Genomic DNA, 21868 nt, shown 5'->3' with positions numbered 1-21868 from the left:
CCCCCGCTGTCCGCCTTTTCTCATTCCCTGCTGTTCCCCCTCTCCCTCCCTCTCTTTCCCTCAGTTGTCCCCGGTAAATAGGAGGCTCTTTTAGTTAATAAGAGTCTGAGCCAAATACAGAGTGACAGACTTGCTCATGGTTCAGGTGGAGATGAGAAATAGTGAAGGCTAGCAACGTTTGTGGGAGTGGTGTACACGCCTTTAAGCAGTGACCACGCGGACGGATGGATTACCAAAGAAGACAAAATGGCACCTTGTTAGAAAGCAGCCATCATGAAGCAAGGCAGGAAAATCGAGCCAGATGACAAGTTCATGACTGTTTCCAGGATGGTTTTTAATTTTGGAGCCAAGCAAAGAGCAAATTTTCCTCAACGTGGTATTGTGCAAAATGAAAGGGCGAATTAATTAACTCATTTGGCGTCACCCCTGTGTGTCAGCAACCGTAAAATGCATTGCGTTTGGATGGAGGAAGGGGGAGTCCAAGACAAATATTGTAAACTTAATGAGGGGATAGGAAGACATGCTGGCAAACTGGATCAGTGGGATAGATTAGTGGAGACTGAGCGGATGTTTAAGGGAATATTTCAGAATGGAATCGTTTCCAGTGAGACAGCGAGGGCAATTTCACCCACCATCTGTGTTGAGCTAATAAATGTTGAAGCAAATATCAAACACATTTGAGAGAGTTCCAAAATTTTGACCCACCCAACACAGGGTGCGGCCACTTATTTTTAAGTTCAGATGGTGAATTCAGCTCGTGACATTCCCATGTCCTTTCTGTCACCGAGGACAATACTTGGGAACCTCAGAGCTTGAGCCTGCAAGTTGCTCTCCAAGGCCCTCGCCATCCTGACTGGGAATTTTGACTTCCCGCCAAGTTTCTGAGAGGTGACTGGCTGGGTTGTAGCCCCACTCCCTACGGAAGGTTCGTCAGGCCTGTTTCAGAGGGCCCGAAGGAGTCCACCTCATTACAGCGAGACTGGATTCACGTGTAGGCCCATCCGGGGAAGAGTGGGAGGTTTCCCTTCCCGAAGTCGACCAGGTGGGCTTTTAACAATATTCAACCTTCGCTCCATGGTTGCTGTTGAAGCCTTGTTCCCAAAGCTGTGCTTTAGGCCTTTGAGCTACTAATGCAGGAAATTACCTCCACTGTCCTTTCACTGCAGGGATCCCCCGCTTTTCAAAAGCTCACTTTGCGCCACTTGGCTTTTCCGAAAGACCGACATCAGTATCTGTTTTCGCTGACCGAACGAAATCCAGAGTATTTTCGCTTTTACAAAGAAAGGCAAATTTTTTCCCACATAAATTAATGCTGCTTCCCTTCATACCATTTCGGCTTAAGAAAAGTTTCTGTGGAACGCTGTCCTTTCGGATAGCGGGGAAAGCCTGTGTCACTGTTTGTGCCTGTTTTTTTGGGCCACTTTTACCATTCGTTCATGGGAATGTGAGCATCGCTGGTTAGCTCGGTTTTATTACCCAGAGAGCACATTGTCGTGGATCTGGAGTCATAGGTAGGCCAGACCAGGTAAGGACGGCAGTCTCCTTCCCGAAAGGGCATCAGTGAACCAAGCGGGTTTTATTTCGAATTGTCGACAATGGTTTCCCACTCATGGGCTCGCGTTCCGATCTGCTGGGGATGGGATTCGCACTCTCACCTCCAGAGCATTACCTTTCGGGTTTTGGATGACGACGGTCCAGCAATGACACCACGACAGCTGGCCATGGAAACAGCTTGCCTCAACCTCACCGAGAGCAGATAGGGGCAGGCAGTGCTTACTGACCCAATCTGAGCAAGAGAGAAAGGTGCATTCCAGATGAGTCTGTGTCTATAAATCCGTGCAGCTTCCAAGATATGTATCCCGTCAATTTTAAAAAAAAAATCCCACAGTCTCTCCAGGAGAAAGTATAGGAGACTCGCCCGGACATCATTATTAAGGTTTTGCCCCAGCAAATCCCCCAGTGGAAAACCTCATTTCCCTGTGTCTGGGAACTTCGAGCATTGCATTGTCTGCCGCGTTACGTCACTGACCAAACTTGAAATGTGTTTCCTTCGCTGGTTGGGAACACTCAGGGGTAGTGGGAATCTTCTTCAAAGTTCTCTCCAGTTTGACACCTTACTGCTTGTGAAATGTCTGTGTTTGGCCGCGATCAAGGATGTGTTCGCAAGTGACCGTTTCCTTGGTTCTCTGACGTTTCCAGGTCTTCCCAGTCCATGTTCCGGCCGGACACCACCCACCTTCACCCCCAGCACCGACGGCTCCTCAACCAACGCCTGCAGCTGCAGAACTCCAGGAAGTAAGTGACTCTCGGAAGGAAGTGGCGGCTCAGTGGTTGGCGCCGCTGCCTCCCAGCGCCAGGGACCCGGGTTCGATCCCACCCTCGGGTGACTGTTGGTGTGGGGTTTGCGTGTTCTCCCCGTGTCTGCATGGGTTTCCTCCAGGTCCTCCAGCTTCCTCCCACAGTCCAAAGATGGGCAGGTTAGGCGAATTGGCCATGCTAAATTGTCCCATAGTGCCCAGGGATGTGCAGGTTAGGGTGGGATTGGCTATGCTAAATTGTCCCATAGTGCCCAGGGATGTGCAGGTTAGGGTGGATTGGCCGTGCTAAATTGTCCCATAGTGTCCAGGGATGTACAGGCTTGGTGGGTTAGTCATGCGAAATGCAGGGTTACAACGTCGGGAGGTGGGTCTGAATGGGATGTTTTTCAGAGGGTCACTGTTGACTCGATGGCCTGCTTCCACGCTGTAGCGATTCTATGATTCTTTCCTCCTGGTTCCAGACTTCAGCAAAGGCGAGATAGGAAGTTACCGGAACAGCACCGAGTGGTGAGGGATTTCAGATTCTCCAGTAGTCGTCAGGACCAGAATCTGAGTGGGATTTTGAATGCTTTGACAGGGTGTGGGAAGGCGAAAGTGAGGACTGCAGATGCTTGAGTGTCAGTTGAAAAGTGTGATGCTGAAAAAAACGCAACAGGTCAGGCAGCGTCTGAAGAGCAGGAGAGTCGACGTTTCAGTTAGAAGCCCTTCATCAGGATGTGAGGAGGAGATTGACCCCAATGGTGTGCGGCTCGAAGGGTTTCAGTTCATGTGCAGCTCTTGGTGTGGTATGGCATGTTCGTGACAGTGAGGATTAAAAGGCAGATTTGTTTGATGCATTAAAATTCAAGAAGAGTTTTGATTAAGTAATGAGAACTTGTTTCCTATTGGGCAGAGGATTGGAAACTGGACCTCACAGGTTTAAGAGTTCTGGGTCCAGATTGCCCTGTCTGAAAAGGAAGTTCAAACGGAAGTTCAAAGAACCCTTGCAAGGTGAAAAGAGCAAGGGGTGATGAGGTCAGAAACTTAATCCCTCTCCCTCGAGCATGCTGGGTCCAGTCCAGCCACAGACAGAAGGGCTGAGTATGTTTGTACTGATCAGAAAACAGGAGTGTTGACTTGAATGACGTGAGGAGTGGTTGAGATTTCTCTGAATGCACATTGAGGGAAGTGTGTGGCGCTAAACACGACCTTGTATCTAACTCCACACTGTCCCTGCCTTGGGAGTGTGTGATGACACAGTGTAGGAGGACCTTGGCTGTCTGTCTCATCCCATGCTCGACCTGTCTTGGGAATGTTTGATTACAGAGTGTAGAGGTAGCATGGCTCTCTATCTCATCCCCCATTGCCCCTGCTTTAGGATGGTTTGATTATATGGTGGAGAGAGAACAGGGCTCTCTGCCTCACCCCATGCTAGAACTGTCTTGGGAGGGTTTGATCACACAGTGCAGAAGGAGCTTGGCTCTCAATCTCACCCCATGCTAGACCTGCCTTGGGGGGATTTTACCCCCCACCTTGGACCACAAACCCATCCTTGGGGATAATGTACTAGCTATTGAGACATTAAGGCAAGGCCCCTCACTGTTATCGATAGGGACCGACTTGGACTTACCATCCCTCACTTATCAGCAATGCCAAAGTTTGCACTCTGCAAGTGAACGGATAAACCGGTCTTCCTGCAACTTTGTTCCCAATCAGTGAGAATGTTGCTGGATTTGTTGCCTCTTTCAGAAAGCAGGGCAGGTGGAGTGGCCATATCAATGCCTGGTCCGAAGCACCAAGGGGACGTGGGAATGCAGAACCAGCTGCAAGTCCAATCAATTCACTGAATACAGAGGAACCTCGATTATCTGAATTTCGGATTATCCGGACAAGATTCCAAAAACCCCATACTTAGCTAAACTGTGTTATCCGGCATTTGTTTGTCCGAAGAAAATATTCCCCGCCGTGTCGTTCAGATAATCGAGGTTCCTCGGTATGGTGTCATCCCGGATGTCAAGTTCACAATCCACAGAGCGATTGTTTCACCTCTGTCTGTCTCACGCACACTTCGCATTTCCCCGCCGTGTCGTTCAGATAATCGAGGTTCCTCGGTATGGTGTCATCCTGGATGTCAAGTTCACAATCCACAGAGCGATTGTTTCACCTCTGTCTGTCTCACGCACACTTCGCACCTTATGTTTTTTTCTCGGTGTCTACCTCTTGCTCTCTCTGCCTCTGCCTCTCTCTGTCTCTGTCTCTCGCTCTCTCTGTCTCTGCCTCTCGCTCTCTCTGTCTCTGCCTCTCGCTCTCTCTGTCTCTGCCTCTCGCTCTCTCTGTCTCTGCCTCTCGCTCTCTCTGTCTCTGCCTCTCGCTCTCTCTGTCTCTGCCTCTCGCTCTCTCTGTCTCTGCCTCTCGCTCTCTCTGTCTCTGCCTCTCGCTCTCTCTGTCTCTGCCTCTCGCTCTCTCTGTCTCTGCCTCTCGCTCTCTCTGTCTCTGCCTCTCGCTCTCTCTGTCTCTGCCTCTCGCTCTCTCTGTCTCTGCCTCTCGCTCTCTCTGTCTCTGCCTCTCGCTCTCTCTGTCTCTGCCTCTCGCTCTCTCTGTCTCTGCCTCTCGCTCTCTCTGTCTCTGCCTCTCGCTCTCTCTGTCTCTGCCTCTCGCTCTCTCTGTCTCTGCCTCTCGCTCTCTCTGTCTCTGCCTCTCGCTCTCTCTGTCTCTGCCTCTCGCTCTCTCTGTCTCTGCCTCTCGCTCTCTCTGTCTCTGCCTCTCGCTCTCTCTGTCTCTGCCTCTCGCTCTCTCTGTCTCTGCCTCTCGCTCTCTCTGTCTCTGCCTCTCGCTCTCTCTGTCTCTGCCTCTCGCTCGCACTCTCTGCCTCTCGCTTGCTCTCTCTCTGCCTCTCGTTCTGTCTGTCTCTGTGCCCCTCGCGCTCTCCGCCCCTCGCGCCCTCCGCCCCTCGCGCTCTCCGCCCCTCGCGCTCTCCGCCCCTCGCGCTCTCCGCCCCTCGCGCCCTCCGCCCCTCGCGCCCTCCGCCCCTCGCGCCCTCCCGCTCTCTCTGCCTCTCGCTCTCTCTGCCTCTCGCTCTCTCTGCCTCTCGCTCTCTCTGCCTCTCGCTCTCTCTGCCTCTCGCTCTCTCTCAGTCAACACAGAGGTCAGAATGGTTCTGGAGGAGACAGGCACAGCAGGGGCAGCTATCACGAGCAGGCGAAGAAGGACCCCTACAGCAACCTGATGACCCAGCGTGAGAAGGAATGGGTCAGCAAGATCCAAATGATGCAGCTGCAGAGCGCTGACCCCTACCTGGACGATTACTACTATCAGGTACAGAGGGCGGGGGCTCTCATTAGCACTTTGGGGGGATGCCAGCTCAGTGCCAGGTTAGCTTCTTAAGGAACATCAGTACTGAGAGTACTGCGTTCAGTTCTGGTCAACACATTACAGGAAGGATGTGGCAGCTTTGGAGAGGGCGTAGAAGCGGTTTAGCAGGATGCTGCCTGGATCAGAGGCTAAGAGCTACAAGGAGAGGCGAGAAAATCTCGGGTTGCTTTCTCCGGAGCGGTGGAGGCTGAGGGGGACTTGATAGAAAATTATGTAAAATTATGAGATTCATAGACAAGGATTGACAGTCAAGAGTCTTGTTACCAGTGTTGAGATGTCAAATACTTGGGGGCAGACCTTTAAGTGAGCGGAATGCAAAGGAGGCGTGAGGGGCAAGTTTGTTTTACACGGAGCGTGGTAGGGGTCGAGAACAGTCTGCCAGAGGTGGTGGTGGAGTCAGATATGATAGGCTTATTTAAGGGCCTTTTAGATTAGCACATGAATATGCAAGGAATGGACGGATATGGACCAATGGCATGCAGAAGGGATTGGTTTAGTTTGGTGTCATGTTCGGCGCAATATCGTGGGTCGAACGACCTGTTGCTGTGCTGTACTGTTCTATTTTTACGGTTCTATCACCATTAGGAGGGGGTTGGAGTTGGGGAGAGACCAAAATTACAGTCCATAAATACACATAATCATGAGAAATCAATCCAGCTCTGACTTGAGGGTAAACCGGGGCGATGTTCTGGCCCTGGATACAAAAAGAGAAAGTGCTGGAAAATCTCAGCAGGTCTAGCAGCATCTGTAAGGAGAGAAAAGAGCTGACATTTCGAGTCGAACTGACCCTTTGTCAAATCTTAATAAAGGGAGAAATTGAGACGTATTTATACTCGGCTAAGAGAAGGTGAGTCATGGCTCCAGAAGCAAAGGTAGCAATAAAGAGGTGATAATGACAGTGCATAGAGAGATTATAGGGAGATTAGGAGCTGCGAATGACCAAGGCTGAAGCCTGTGCTATGTGATAAAATATGTGGGGGATGGGAGGGGAATGGGTGAAGCTGGCCCTGGATGGTGCTCAGCACAGCTTTACAAGGATCAGGGGGTTAAATTCGTGAGCAATGATGAGGCCTTCATACTCTCGAATATAGATGGTTAAGGGATGATTCATTCGAGGTCTTCAGGATATAAACTGGGAAAGACACGGTGGATAAAGACAAAGTATGAATAGGCTGGGGCTGTTTTCCCTGGAGCGTCGGAGGCTGACGGGTGACCTTATAGAGGTTTATGAAATCATGAGGGGCATGGATAGGGTAAATAGGCCAAGGGCTGGGGGAGTCCAAAACTAGGGCATAGGGTGAGAGGGGAAAGGGACCTTAAGGGGCAACGTTTTCACACACACGGTGGTGTGTGTATGGAATGAACTGCCAGAGGAAGTGGTGGAGGCGAGTACAATTGCAACATTTAAAATACATTTCAACGGGCATATGGTTAGGAAAGGTTGGAAGGGGTAGGGACCAGATGCTGCAAATCGGAGTTGATGAATTTAGGTTATTGGTCGGCATGGGTGAGTTGGACCGAAGGGCCTGTTTTTGTGCTGTATGACTCTGACACTGGTTGAAGATTCTAGGTGTCGGGGGTCTGGTCGAACAGCGAGGCCATTCAGAAGAGATGGTGAGAAAACACTTAGACAAGTGAAATCTAGGAGAGGTTCAGAACAGCAGTCGATGCAAATTGTGTTGTTCCGTTTAAATCTGAGGCATGTGTTTATTATTAAGCTAATGTATCAAGGTATCTGCGCCCAAGATGGGCCATGGATCAGCCATGATCCTACTGAATGGTGGAGCAGACTTGAGGGGCTGAATGGCCTCCTGTTACAATACAGGGTAAACCCCCCTCTCGCCCGTTTAATTTAAACCAACAACACTGAAAAGATTTACCCCATGTAGTAATCTGTGAACATTTGATAAACGCCGGGAACTATTTAAAGTAAAAATTAACAACTTTGTTTCTTAAAGTATAACTGAGAATAATTAACTAACAACTATTTACAGCTCCTTCCTCGAATCTAGCTTTTACTTTTCCTTCAGTGATACTCGACCGATAAAACCCCAGAGTAAGATTTACCAAAAATTCAAATTTCAAAACCAGGCAGCTATCGAATCCTCTCTTTGTGTCTTCCTCTGTAGATTTGCTCTCAAGGTCCAAATCGATGTTTTTTTTCTCTCTGTGCAAACTCCTTCTCTGGACAGGTACCTCCCAGAGAGTTGTGACTGGCAGCCTACATCTGTTGGTCTTTTGGCAGTTCTCTCTCAACTGTTCAACTTTCCCCAGTTGTATACCCCTAAAGCATCGGATTGTGTCATTTGCTTTTAACATTGTCAATATGCTCAATTCAAAGCTGATTGGAGTTTACGTTTTTTGGGGGTGGGGGGTATAATTGAAAGGCATTTGGATGGGTATATGAATAGGAAGGGTTTGGAGGGATATGGGCCGGGTGCTGGCAGGTGGGAATAGATTGGGTTGGGATATCTGGTTGGCATGGGCGGGTTGGACCGAAGGGTCTGTTTCCATGCTGTACATCTCTATGACTCTAGTTTGAATTTGTTTTTGTCTCCAGGAAAGCAGCTACTCTAGCTGCTGCACCAAAGGTTTACCTTGTCTCTTGTTCCAAACACTTGTTGTCTGGTAGTTCTGCTAGCTTTAAACTCTCTGAAAGGTACAGTACCCCCTACACCTTCATAGCACCCCTCCTCCTGTTGCTATATTGTTGCTGTTTTAAGCCGTGACTGAGACTGGCTTTGTGTTCCAGGTTTGTATTTCTCACCAGCTGTGGCTTGATCCCCACTGCCTTCTGTGCTGACCTCTTGCCCCGGCATTGCTCTCTCCTGCTGTAGAACTACTTTGAGAGGCTGGAGAAGAAGCAGGCGGCCCTGGACCTGAGCAACGAGGGACCCCGCAAGGAGAAGAAGGAGCGCATGAAGCTGATCACGCCACAGGTCGCCAAGCTGGAGCACATCTACCGGCCAGGTAAATCGACCGTTCCGAGCTCAGTTTGTCGGGAGGACGCGTGGACCCCCTCCTGCACTCTGTCAATTCCCTGCGGCACTTTTAGCACCCTCTCCCCGAGCCCCCTGGCTGCAACATCTCGCTCTCAGAAAGCACCCCAGAGTGGAGAGGCCACCCCCTCTGCCAACTCCCCACCAAGACCCATCCAGAGTGCTGCCAGCACCAGCCTCAAGGGGTGATGGGAAAGGTCATCCCCAAGTTAGGCCAATCGCTTTGGATTTGCCTCTCGCCTTTCAGCCTCAGAGTGGCAGACCGGTGGCGTTTCATCTGGGAATTCTATAAGTTCAGAACCCAGGAAGCCAAGGGAGGAAATAAAACTCGGGGCATTCATGGATAGGGAGGGCGGTAGGAGGTGACAGATAGGGAGGGATGTAGGGGCTGGAGAAGGTGACAGAGATAGGGAGGGCTGTAATGGCTGTTTCCTTGGGGATTTAGCCTCTGGATTTAGAGAGAGTCCTCACAAGAAGAGCACTTGTGTGGAATGATAATTTCACCATTAAAGAGCTGCAATTGACAAAACCTTGAGCTGCCTGACTGGGGGCGCGTGCGTCAATCAGTGGACAGTCAATGGCTGGCACTCAGCCCTTCATCCTGATGTAATCCCCATCTTGCCGGCGTTCCTTCTCTGTCCCTGGGTGCGAATCCTGAAACTCCTTGCCCAGTACTTTCTGGTTAGCCACAGGACCAAGGGACTCTCTCAGCCGGGGAAGGCAGGTTGCCTCTCGGCACCGCCAGGGTGGTGTGGGCCGGGGAACGGAATGCTCGGCCCGTCCGTGCCACGCCCTGCCAGCTGCCGCTGCTAATGGCCATCTCATTGGTTACAGTGCAGTTTGAGGGCTCCCTGGGTAAACTCACCGTGTCCAGTGTGAACAACCCTCGCAAGATGATCGATGCCGTGGTGACGACGCGCTCGGACGACGACGTGAGTTGACTCCCGTCTTGCTTTCTCCATCTTTGCTTTTCCATCCCTGACCCCGGTTCCACACTCCGTCATCAGTGGAGCCCTTGCTCAACTTCCCACCAATCAGGCGGCATTGTCCGTGAGGGGGGCCACGCATTGAGAGTGGTGTTCCGTGGGGGTGACGCTGTGAAAGACCATCAAACCATTGGAGGATGCGTGTTTACATTCTGCTGGAGATCTGTGTTCGAAAGCAGGGTCTAAGGGCGTCACCCTGCAGGGTGGGCGAGGGCACATTATATCTGGAGTCCTCCCTCCGATGGCGCTGCTTGAGGGTGGTGTTGGGGCCAGGCGCATCAGTGGTTATCTTGAAATCTCCCTCGCGAGTACACTATGCGAGGGACAGGGGCTGGGCCTCGAGGGTTGTAGTTTTATTTGAAGAGTTCCCTTGCATTGTCCCGAGGGTCACTGGTCTCTCAGAGACCACCCAGCTGGCAGCGTCACACTGGGAAGGATCGGGAGGATGGGTGCAGCAGAAGATCTTCTCTCGAGGCAGGGCGAGGGGGGATAGTATTGAAGATTTGCAGCTATCCCCTTCCCCGGCAGCTTGCCTCTCCTGTGCATTGTGGAGGGGTGTGGGGGGGGTGGAAGGCAGGTCCATTCAGAGACCACCCTCGCACAGACATCGTCCAGGTTGGAGGAGGGAGCAGGTTTGCAGTTCGCTCGCCCTGTGAGACCTGCGTTGTACGATAGGGTCAGGGAGTGAGAGCAGCGGGGTGGGGGGGGGAGAATGGGGGGGGGCTGCAAACGATGCATTTCATTTCTCTGACCCTTCTCCCCATCTCAACATCTTGCCCTTTTAGGAGACAAAAGAGAAGCAAGTCAGGGATAAGAGGCGGCAGACTCTCTTCACCATCGAGCGGGTAAGTGCTCTCCCACCCAGTGGACATCTGGTTTGGGTGGGCCTTTGGGACTGGCATCAATGCCATGCGTGCCAGAGTCAGTACTTGATGCCTCCCACCGTGTCTCTTGCACCCTTCCTCCCCCCGCCCATATTACTGATGATATCTTGACTGATGTTCATCCAGCTGCCTCCCTGTCACTCAACTACGGGATCTCTTCTCATGGGTAAATCCAGCTTTCTCACCTTGTCCATCAGTGAACTCCCCCCCAACCCCCCCCCCGCCCCCCATCTCCTGCTCGGTCAACCCCTCAAGCACCTTGTGTGAGTGGCATTCCATTCACCACCTTCTCGCCTACTCCGTCACACCCCCATCCCTTTCCCAAGCTGCTCTGTGCACGGCGCATGGTACTGTTGATCCATAATAAGGGAGCCTGGTGTAGGTCTTGCTTACCCCCTGTGACATGACTATCTCTATCTCTCTCTCTCTCTCTCTCTCTCTCTCTCTCTCTCTCCCCTCTCTATCTCTCCTCTCTATCTCTCTGTCTCTCCTCTCTACCTCTCTGTCTCCTCCCTATCTCTGTCTCCCCTCTCTCTGTCTCCTCTCTCTGTCTGTCTCTCTGACTGTCTCTGTCTGACTGTCTGTCTGTCTCCCCTCTCTCACTTTCTGTCTCCTCTCTCTCGCTCTCTGTCTGTCTCTCTCTGTCTGTCTGTCTCTCTCTGTCTGTCGTCTCTCTCTCTCTGTCTGTCGTCTCTCTCTCTCTGTCTGTCGTCTCTCTCTCTCTGTCTGTCGTCTCTCTCTCTCTGTCTGTCGTCTCTCTCTCTCTGTCTGTCGTCTCTCTCTCTCTGTCTGTCGTCTCTCTCTCTCTGTCTGTCGTCTCTCTCTCTCTGTCTGTCGTCTCTCTCTCTCTGTCTGTCGTCTCTCTCTCTCTGTCTGTCGTCTCTCTCTCTCTGTCTGTCGTCTCTCTCTCTCTGTCTGTCGTCTCTCTCTCTCTGTCTGTCGTCTCTCTCTCTCTGTCTGTCGTCTCTCTCTCTCTGTCTGTCGTCTCTCTCTCTCTGTCTGTCGTCTCTCTCTCTCTGTCTGTCGTCTCTCTCTCTCTGTCTGTCGTCTCTCTCTCTCTGTCTGTCGTCTCTCTCTCTCTGTCTGTCGTCTCTCTCTCTCTGTCTGTCGTCTCTCTCTCTCTGTCTGTCGTCTCTCTCTCTCTGTCTGTCGTCTCTCTCTCTCTGTCTGTCGTCTCTCTCTCTCTGTCTGTCGTCTCTCTCTCTCTGTCTGTCGTCTCTCTCTCTCTGTCTGTCGTCTCTCTCTCTCTGTCTGTCGTCTCTCTCTCTCTGTCTGTCGTCTCTCTCTCTCTGTCTGTCGTCTCTCTCTCTCTGTCTGTCGTCTCTCTCTCTCTGTCTGTCGTCTCTCTCTCTCTGTCTGTCGTCTCTCTCTCTCTGTCTGTCGTCTCTCTCTCTCTGTCTGTCGTCTCTCTCTCTCTGTCTGTCGTCTCTCTCTCTCTGTCTGTCTCCTCTCTCTCTCTGTCTGTCTCCTCTCTCTCTCTGTCTGTCTCCTCTCTCTCTCTGTCTGTCTCCTCTCTCTCTCTGTCTGTCTCCTCTCTCTCTCTGTCTGTCTCCTCTCTCTCTCTGTCTGTCTCCTCTCTCTCTCTGTCTGTCTCCTCTCTCTCTCTGTCTGTCTCCTCTCTCTCTCAATCACTCCCTGCGTCTCCCTGTTTTGATCCGACCTGTCTCCCTTCAGACGTACAGCTTGGTGCTGGAGGTGCAGGACTTGGAGAAGAAGTTCCTGCAGGTGAGTGAGGAGGAGCGACCTGCCGTGCTGGAACACCGTAAGGCCAAGATCGCGCTGATGTACGAGAACTTGCGAGGGAAGCAGCCTCCCAGCTCCGACAGGTGGGCCTCTGCCTGTGTCTGCGCAAGAGCGTGGGCGGTGGGTTCACTGGGGAGGGATGGGGGGAGGGGGGTGGGAAGGCACTGAGGCATTGTGAGGGGGTGTTGTTGTTTATAGTCCTGCTGTAACCTGCTCCCTGTGCCTTCCCCCCCCCCCCCCCCCCCCCGGGCCCNNNGACGACCATTTTGTGCAGGTCATGTGCATCCGTAAGGGCAAGCGCCTGGCTGCCAAGGTCCTCCTGTTCCTGAGCACGGAGCAGGCTGCCAATGTGGTGTTGGCCACTGCCCGCAACCTCCCGTACCTGGTCAAGAAGGACAGCCAGGATGAGGTGAGTGACCGCCCCCCTGGGGGTGGTGGGGGGTAGGGGAGGGTGCGGCTGCCGTGTCCGGAGGTGAGGTTAACAGTCTGTAGTGTCCGATGGTGCTCCGCCTCGGGACGGCGGTGTGGTGAGGGGTCAAGGGTCGGCCTGAGGAGCGTACCCCTTGGTGTCGGGGGGTGGGGGGGGGGGGCGAGACATGACGTATATTCAGCAGAGATTAAAAGATCGGATTTGCAAGGCGTCACATAAGTTCCAACGCTGCAAGGGTGGTCCCGTGCATTGCGAGCCAGGGGCTGACCGTTAAAGGGCCCGGGCTTGGCCGTTGAGGATGGCAATGTGGAGAAATGGCTTCCCCGGCAACTCTGTGCCTCGGAGAAGGGTTGAGGCCAGGAAGGTTGTCCGCTTTCGCGCAGGAGGTGGACCTGCGACGTGGGGACGAAAAGACGGTGCTGGATGATCGTATCGAACAGGGGGGGGGAGAGGACGGAATGGCCTCTGTGTTCCATGTTCAGTTAATGTCAAGTCAGCCTGTGAGTGCAGTGTGCTATCACCAACCCCACACCACCCACTTAACCTCGCATTTCCCACCCCCAGCTTGTGTTTCACTTTAAGCAAAGAGGGCTTGCAATGGATTGCACTCCCAGAGCCCTGGGATTAGGCTGGGGGTGGGGCGGAGGTGGGTGTGGCGGGTTTGAGAGAGCGGGGTGGGGGTTGGGGGTTGGATCTCGGATCTCAGCGACATGTGCCTGAGGGAGGCTTTGTGCTGCCTGCCCTCCCCCGTCCTGTCAAGCTGCTGCCTTGCTTTGCCTCCAGGTGCTACCCTGTCTGACTGAGGCCTGCTCCATCCTGGTCAGCCGGCTCCCGTCCAGCGCCCTGACTGAGCTGCTCCAGCAGCTGACAGGATCCACTCCGTCCGGACAACCCGGGAACCACTTCCCCACCATCCTGCAGAACAAGGTACCGGCACCGGGCAAGGGGTGTGGAGGAGCGGTGCCAGGTGGCTATGGGGCTGCGTGGGTATACCTGGCACTGATCGGAAACGGATTGGGGGAGGAGGAGGGAGGGGTAAACAGGCACAAGAATGGGGAACGGGCACAATCTGACAGGCTGCGCGGGGGTGTAAGGCATAGGGAGGGGGTGACGGAGCTAGGAAGGGGATGTAGGGGCTGGAGGTACATATCCCAGAGGGTTGCAAAGGCTGGAGGAGGTTACAGAGGTAGGGAAGGGGTTACAGGGTCTGGAGGGGGTTACAGAGATAGGGAAGGAGTGTAGGGGCTGGATGGGGTGATGGAGGTAGGGAGAGGGTATAAGGGCCGGAGGCAGTTAGAGATAGGGAGAGTGTGTAGGGGCTGGAGCGAGGGGCGACAGAGTCAGAGTTCAATATGTGAGGGAGGGTCTGCCCCATTGGGGGGTCAGTACGTGAGGGAGGGTCTGCCCCGTCAGGGGGTCAGTACGTGAGGGAGGGTCTGCCCCGTCAGGGGGTCAGTGTGAAAGGGAGCTCTCTGTCGGCGGGCGACCGGTCTGTGAATCCCGTGTGACGGAGTCTGTTCGTGAAGGGGCGGCAAGCCGAGGAAGGATCTGCTGTATCAGAGGGATGGGAATATCCCACTCCTGGGGACAGGTGTCGGGGCATTATTGGCAGTGCCGTGGCCAGTGTTGGTCACTCAGCCTCCCTCTAACCTGGTTCATGGTGGGAGGATCACCTGGCTGCTTTAAATCTTTTTGTTAAGTAGCAGGCCGTCAGTTACTGCAGTGGTAACGTTGAAGGATTCCATCGGCTGTTTAGTTTTGTTCATCCGCATGACATGGGCGTCACTAGCTGGCCCAGCTATTATTGCCCATCCCTAATTGCCCCAGAGGGCCGTTAAGAGCCCACCACATTGCTGTGGGTCTGGAGTCACGTGAAGGTCAGACCAGATACTGACGGCAGCTTCCCACCCTGAAGGGCCTGGTGGGATTTTGTAGCAAAGGACCCGTGGTCATCATGAGACTCTTAATCCCACATTTTAATTTTTTAAAAGTTAAATTTAAATTGCGCTGTGTGCCGTGATGTGGCCCCTGGGTCTCTAAGTGAACAGCCCAGTGAGAGTACCGCTTGACCGTCACCTCGCTGAGGTGCTCAGAGTGCCGGAACGTGACCGCGGGCTGTGTTTCCTGTCTGAACGATTGTGAATTGTTTCGGCAGTTCGGCCTGACCTTGTTCTACATGATCCTGAGCCAAGGGGAGAGGCTGCAGAGCTCAGAGGCGTCGAGCGAACTCATGCAGGACAACCGGTGGTGAGTGCGTTGGATTTCATTGCCTGCCCCCACCCAGCCAGGGGTTCGGTTCCCGTCCCAGACTGCGCTGCGGTCTCGGCGTGCCGGGGTTGGCGGGGAGCTGTCACACCCATCTTCCTAGAGTGTCGTGTCCCAGCTCTTAAATTCATGTCACGGAACGCGATGCCAAGGGGAGAATATCCTGTGTACTTGAGATTTGGAGGTGCCAGCATTGGACTGGGGGGGACAAAGTCAAAAATCCCACAACACCAGGTTATAACCCAACAGGTTTATTTGGAAGCACTAGCTTTCGGAGCGCTGCTCCTCCATCAGGTGGTTGAAGCAGAAGCACTCCGAAAGCTAGTGCATCCACATGTACCTGTTGGATCATAACCTGGTGTTGTATATATTTGAGTAATAGTTGATCTCATGTCAAAATCGACCCTCTATTTTTGGCCAAATGACCTGGAATTTCCCAGACATCTCGTGTAAAACTCAACCCTCGTTCTTCACAGATAACAGACGCACGTGTATGCGTCAGCACAGCTGTCATGTTGCGCTCCAGTATTCCAGTCTGCCGGTTCTTCCGCCCTGCTCCCAGTCCTCTAGCTGTTGTCTTCAGCTCCGGGTTTTCAGAGTTACCATAATTTATTTGTTTTATTATTCATTTAGAGATGAGTTAGGCTTCTGCTAATGACACAGTATGAATTTAGACGGGCACCAATTTCAGCCCCTCAAAAATAGTTGACCCCATAAATTTAACCGTAAAAAGTAGTCATAAAAATTCAACTATTACTCAAGTATGAATGGCATGCAAATCTGCTTCTGGGAAAAGCAGACTGGAGAGCAGCAGACACAAATCCTCGAATCACCCAGGGTCAAAACAAGGAGGCAGAACTAAAAGCACTCAGTCTGACTACGGGCAGCACTGTGAGAAGGTGAATTGATGGCTGTACTGGATGTACAAGAGGAACCTCGATTATCCAAACGACACAGGCAGCGAGTGTTTCGTTCCGTTAATCAAATGCCGGATGACGTGGTTTAGCCAAGCATCAGGACCTTGTTCGGATAATCCGAAATTTGGATGACCGAATGCCGGATAATCGAGGGCCGTCCATAAACAGCTATGATGCAATTGTCACAGTGGACATGTGGCTCCAGGGCAACCAAGCCAGGAATTGGAATATTATGGAATGGTATAGTGGACAGTAAAGGAGGTTATCTGGAAATGTAGTGAGATCTCAGTCAACTGGGCTAGTGGGCTCAGGAAAGACAGATGGAGTTGAATTTGGATAAATGCAAGGTGCTGCATTTAGGTGGGTCAAACCAGGGCAGGATTTATGCAGTCAACACGAGGGCCTCAAGAAGTATTATAGAACACAGAGACCGAAAGGTACGGGTTCACAGCTGCATGGAAGTGGTGTCGCAGGCAGGCAGGGTGGTGAAGAAGGCTTCCGGCATACTTGCTTTCATCAGTCAGAGCGTTGAGTTGGGAACGTCGTGTCACGGCTGCCGAAGACATTGGTCAGGCCACATTTGGAGCACTGCATAACATCCTGTTCACCCTGCTGTAGGATGGCTGTTATTAAACTGGAAAGAGTGCAGAAAAGATTTACAGGTATGCAAACCTTTATCCGAAATCCTTGGGGCCAGCAGTTCTTCGGGAGTTCAGAATAAATGATGTTTTCACAGAGGAATTAAAAAAATAATAATTTCCTCACAGCAGGCGCGCGGATAAATAGTATGAGCACTGAGGCACAATTGACACCTGTCGGTGCTGGGCCACGCCGTCACGTCACATCTGAGTGACGTGGTTCGAGTGAGTGTGGTGGTGGGTCGTGTTTGCACTCCTTGAAAAAAAATTCGGATTTCGGAATTTCAGGTAAAGGAATGTGTACCTGTACGAGGGTGCGACCTGGACTGGAAGGTTTGTGTTAGAAGGAGAAGCTGGATAGTCTGGGGCTCTGTTCCCTGAAGCACAGGAGACTCTGAGGGGGTGACCCTGTTATTAGAGGTCTATGAAATCGTGAGAGGCATTGGTAAGGTAGATAGCGGACAGCTTCTCCCTGGCTGAGGGGAGTCTGAAGCCAGAGGGCATAGGTTCAAGGTGAGAGGGGAGGGTCAGAAAAGGGTTCAGAGGGACAGTTGTTTCACGCAGAGGGTGGTGAGTGTCTGGAGCGGTCTGCTCGAGGTAATGATGGAGGTTGGAACAATGTTGTCATGTAAGAAAGGTTTAGACACATGGATGGGATAGGTACAGAAGGATATGGGGGTCAAGATCAGAGTGGTGACCAAACGCAGACAGGTCAGGCTAGTTTAGTTGCGAAAACTGGATAGCATGGGCAAGTTGGGCCGAAGGGCCTATTGCCATGCTGTAATCCTCTGTGACTGTGGGAAGGAGAGAGTGGCAGTGGGGCAAAGGAACTGGCAGTGGCCTGAATCAGGCGCTCGGTCGTGTTTGAAAGGGATTGGGATTGGGAGGTGGGTGGTGGACCTGTTTGAATCAGCCGCCCCCCCCCCCCCCCCCCCCCCCGACTTTCGTAAGTCTGATTCAACCCCCTCCCCTCCTCTAATGCGCTTTCCTTCCTGTCCAGGACAGAACTGGTGTTTGCCGTGATCCGGGTGCTGCTGAAGGTGCCGCAGGCCTCGCTGGCCAAACCGTCGTTTGTGCCCACAAATCTCCTGACGCTGTTCTCTCACTACGTTGACCGGCAGACGCTGAGCCTGCTGGAGTCAAAATTACAGTGAGTATCAGACGGGGGGACCGGAGTGCCGGGAAGCGAGGAGGAAGCTGCTTTTCACACACCCCACCTCGGGGTGTTCCAAAGCTCCACGGCAAACGTTGGTGGACAAACGGGATGTGAGGGCAGGCAGTTCGGCCCCTGCTTGTCCATTGGTTGGAGCGATGGCCGATCGGCATCCCCTTGCCCATTACAACCCAGTCCCCACGTCCCTCGATTCCCTTTCAGGAAGGAGATCGGATGTGTGACTGTGGACCCCGAGTGGCTGACCTCTCCGTGCTGTGCGTAATGGCCGTGCGAGCCACTTGGATCCGGGGCAGCTGCTGGGGGGAGGGTGGAAACTTTGGGCACAGCCGGAACTGCCCACGTCGCATTGACAGAACAAAGAGCACCCGCAAATGAAGCCTACCTGCCCCAACCCGATACGTGCCAAGCTCCCGAACCCAAAAATCCCATCGGGCCCACTCCCGGCCGGCTGGGGGTCCACATGGCCCCCCCCTTCAGGGACTGTGAATTGCAAAAACAAAATTCTCTGTCCTCCTGCCCTCCTCACAACCTCACGCCCCCAGCTAGTGTTTGTTCTGAAAACATGTGGCCGGCCTCGATCAGTGCCACTGACGTTCTTTCTCTTCTGTCTGTCTCTCTCTCTGTCTCCCCCCATACTCCCTCCTCCCCTCTCCCTCATGGCAGGTTGTCCGGGAAACCGCGGTAGAACAGGGAGGGGGAGGACGCCGTGGAGTCGACGCCAATCAGCCAGCCGGCGGCCAATTGCCATTCGTGGGTGGGCATGGGTTGCCGGTGACTGCCAAAGGGGTGGGGAAAGGGGGGCGTGGGCGGGCGGGGGAGTTGGGCAAGAGCTGACGAGTGGCTTCTCATCCGGAACATTCCAACTTTATTGTTCTGAGGCCCCGGGTGGGTGGGGAGGGAATTGTGGGAGTGGGTGAGGGGGATACGTGGAGGGAGGAAAAGGAGGGGGAGGGGCGCAGAGAGGCGGTTACTTTGAGTCCCCCACCCCACCCATCCCGGGCGGGTCTCCGCATGCAGAGACCGAGTGAGCATCCTGTGGGATCTCCCTGTGCCATCCCCTCACACCCTCTGTCCCCCAGGTTATCCCCAGATTCCCCCATCTCCCAATGAATTGGCATCCCAATGGCCTCCCCCGGGGCTCACAGTGGTACAGTCTGACTGTGGGTCTGTCAGGTTCCCTCGTGGATGCAATTCATCTGGGGAGGGAGGGGGAAGGGGAAGGTGTGGTAAGCAGGTTTTGGGGGATGAAGTGAAGCGCATCCTCCCACCGCGATTGAGCTTCCACCCCAGACTTACCCTGGTTTTTATACCCGCTGTACCAAGGGGCTGCCCTTCCCCGCTCCCTTTCCTACCGGGGAGGGAGAGGGGAGGGACCTGCTTTGAGCAGCATTTATTTGGTGTTAAGGCTGTGGTAGGAAGATCTGGAAGGAGCAGAGTTGGTGCGGGAGGAGATGGCCTGGTGGGACGGCTCTATGATGGGCCCCATGTCTCCAGGAGACAGATGATACTGGGGCTGCTTTGCACAACGCTCAGTTGCACACTGTCACACATTCACGCATGCACACAGTCACCCTCAGTCCCGTGCTCTCGCAATCACTTGCACTCGCACACTCACAGGCGCACAAACACTCATACGCAGTCACACATCCACAGTCTCTGTCTCTCTTTCCCCCTCTCTCTCACGCACACTCGCATACACACGCACCCCCTAATGCGCACACTCCCACACGGTCTTCATGCAAAACCCATCTACTCTTGACTCTCTCGGTTTGCCCTCCTCCCCACGTGGCTCGGAGTCCGCCAACTTGGTGCCGAAGACCTTGCGCTCCTCAAGAGTTTCAGAACAAACCTTCCTCATTTGGGGGGTTGGGGGTGTGGTGGAATCCACTTGAATTTCTTGGCTCCTTCCCCCACCCCCCACCCCCAACAGACTCAATCCCTCCTCTCTCGCCAGGCACCCGATTCCTTATCGGGAATGTGAATTCTCACTTTGTAAGAAATGGAAAGTCATTTGAATATATTTTAACAAGTTGCCTTTTTAAATCCCTTTCGGACAGGGTTGGAAAGATGTAGGGTTTAGCTGGTAATGAATCCTTGAACCTCTAAGCTGTGTGTGTGAAGGTGACATTGGTTAAACCTAGGGCGATATTTGCTATGCCCTCAAGCACACACAGACCACGCTGGGCTGTGATTCTCTTCCCTATTTTTTAGTTCCTTTTCCTTTTCTCCCCCTTTCCTTGTCGTTTTTTCCGGGTGCGGTCTGGCAGTCTCATGGACACCGGGGAAACGTTTCGCTTTTACACAATATAGTTTAATTATGTTTTTAAACCAAAATTCAACTTTTGTTTTTCTGCTTTTTTTTCATTAATAAAAATCTATATCCGACTTGGGAACTCGTGCTATGTTGTATTTCTGAAAGGGGAACAGGTAGTCTGAAATTGAGGGATATTTAAAGGCATCAGCCTGGGGAGGTGAGAGGTCGAGAGCGTGTGTGTGTGTGAGAGAGAGCGTGGTAGTCCTTGTGTGAAAGAGACAGAGCGTGCGGGCCCATGTGCAAGAGAGTGTGTTCATGTTCATGTACGAGAGAGCGCGTGTGAGTCTGTACAAGAGAGAGCGCGTGCGGTTCTGTTTGCGAGAGTGCATGCGAGTCCATGTGTGAGAGAGAGCGCGTGCAGGTCTGTCCACGAGAGAGAGAGAGAGCATGTGATTCTGTACGAGAGAGAGAGAGCGCATGCAAGACCGTGTGCGAGAGAGAGTACATGTGAGCACGTGGGAACCCATGTGGGGAAGAGCGAGCGCGTGCGAGTCTGAGAGAGAGCACATGTGAGAGAGTGGGTCCGTGTGCGAGTCCCAGTACCAGTGATTCCTGAAGAAGGGCTTATGCCCGAAACGTCGATTCTCCTGTTCCCTGGATGCTGCCTGACCTGCTTCGCTTTTCCAGCAACACATTTCCACCAGTACCAGAGAGAGCGAGCGGTGCAGTCCGTGTGCGAGAGAGAGCACGCGCAGTGGAGTCCGCGGGCGAGAGAGTGCGTGCGGTGGATTCCGCGGGCAAGAGAGAGAGCGCGCCGGCGAGTCAGAGTGCGTGAGCGAGAGACCGTGTGCGGCTCTGTACGAGAGAGAGAGAGAGAGAGCATGCGAGTCCAGTGTGCGTGAGCAAGAAAGCACGAGTGGCTCTGTAAGGGAGAGAGAGCGCAAGTGCCCGAGACCGTGTGAGAGGGAGAGAGTGTGCGCGAGCCCGTGTGGGGGAAGAGAGAGCGGTCGCAAGTCTGTGTGCGAGTCTGAGAGAGCGCGCATGTCAGACAGAGTACGTGAGTCTGTGTGAGAGAGACACAGAGCAAACAGGTCCGTGTGCGAGAGAGAGAGCGTGTGCCAGTTCGTGTGCAAGAGACAGTGTGATAGTGCACGTGCGAGACAGTGTGACAGTCGGTGTGTGAGAGAGAGAGCGTGACAGTCCGTGTGCAAGAGTGAGAGCATGTGCCAGTGTGAGAGCGACAGCTCTTGCAAGTCTGTGTGTGAGAGAGGCAGTGTGTGTAAGAGAGATCACATGCGTGTCCGTGTGCAAGAGAGAGCCAGTGCGAGTCTGTGTGCGAGAGAGAGAGCACGTGCGAATCTGAGAGTGCGTGCCAGTCCGTGAGAGAGACTGAGCGGGTGAGTCTGTGTGCAAGAGAGTGCATGTGCGAGAAAGAGAGCATGTGAGTTTGAGCAAGTGCATGTGCGAGAGAGAGACAGACAGTGTGTCAATCTGTGTGCGAGAGAGAGAGCACACGTGCGAGTCTGTGTGTATGAGTGAGAGCGTGCACACGAGTGTGCGAGCGCGAGCGAGCACGAGAGCGTGAGAGAGAGAGCTTGAGCGAGCCCGTGTTTGAGAGTGAACGAGCACGAGCGAGCCCGTGTGCGAGACAGACAGAGTGTGCCAGAGTCCGTATACAAAAGCCAGGCTGATTTCGAGCCTGCGAGTCCGTGTGAGGGAGGGAGAGAGAGATGTATAGCACGGAAACAGACCCTTCGCTCCAACTCGTCCATGCCGACCAGATGTCCCAACCCAATCTAGTCCCACTTGCCAGCACCCGGCCCATATCCCTCCAAACCCTTCCGATTCATATACCCATCTAGATGCCTTTTAAATGTTGCAATTTTACCCCCCCCCCCCCCCCCCCCCC

The 21868-nt window shown here is 53.3% G+C and overlaps 1 protein-coding gene and 2 long non-coding RNA genes across 3 annotated transcripts in view; 1 reads left to right on the top strand and 2 right to left on the bottom strand.

Annotated features, from left to right (window-relative positions):
* Positions 1–6586, bottom strand: part of LOC122544072 — a 17948-nt gene extending 11362 nt beyond the window's left edge. The window contains exons 1-2 of the long non-coding RNA XR_006310258.1: positions 6493–6586; positions 3865–3867 (exon numbers count right to left, since the gene is read on the bottom strand). This is a non-coding gene — a long non-coding RNA (uncharacterized LOC122544072). The remainder of the gene's footprint in view (positions 1–3864; positions 3868–6492) is intronic.
* The window catches only part of LOC122544071 (protein PAT1 homolog 1-like), a 65795-nt gene that overhangs the window by 31419 nt on the left and 12508 nt on the right, over positions 1–21868 (top strand). Inside the window, exons 9-18 of the mRNA XM_043683073.1 lie at positions 2200–2295; positions 5432–5612; positions 8507–8639; positions 9503–9600; positions 10440–10499; positions 12213–12361; positions 12531–12690; positions 13495–13638; positions 14867–14958; positions 17532–17681. Of these exons, the coding sequence (XP_043539008.1) occupies positions 2200–2295; positions 5432–5612; positions 8507–8639; positions 9503–9600; positions 10440–10499; positions 12213–12361; positions 12531–12690; positions 13495–13638; positions 14867–14958; positions 17532–17681 (1263 nt within the window). The remainder of the gene's footprint in view (positions 1–2199; positions 2296–5431; positions 5613–8506; positions 8640–9502; positions 9601–10439; positions 10500–12212; positions 12362–12530; positions 12691–13494; positions 13639–14866; positions 14959–17531; positions 17682–21868) is intronic.
* The window catches only part of LOC122544073, a 16733-nt gene continuing 8913 nt past the window's right edge, over positions 14049–21868 (bottom strand). The window contains exon 3 of the long non-coding RNA XR_006310259.1: positions 14049–14611. This is a non-coding gene — a long non-coding RNA (uncharacterized LOC122544073). The remainder of the gene's footprint in view (positions 14612–21868) is intronic.

This window comes from Chiloscyllium plagiosum, chromosome 46, assembly GCF_004010195.1.
Source record: "Chiloscyllium plagiosum isolate BGI_BamShark_2017 chromosome 46, ASM401019v2, whole genome shotgun sequence".
Lineage (NCBI taxonomy): Eukaryota > Metazoa > Chordata > Chondrichthyes > Orectolobiformes > Hemiscylliidae > Chiloscyllium > Chiloscyllium plagiosum.
This window is presented reverse-complemented; position numbering and strand designations above follow the sequence as displayed.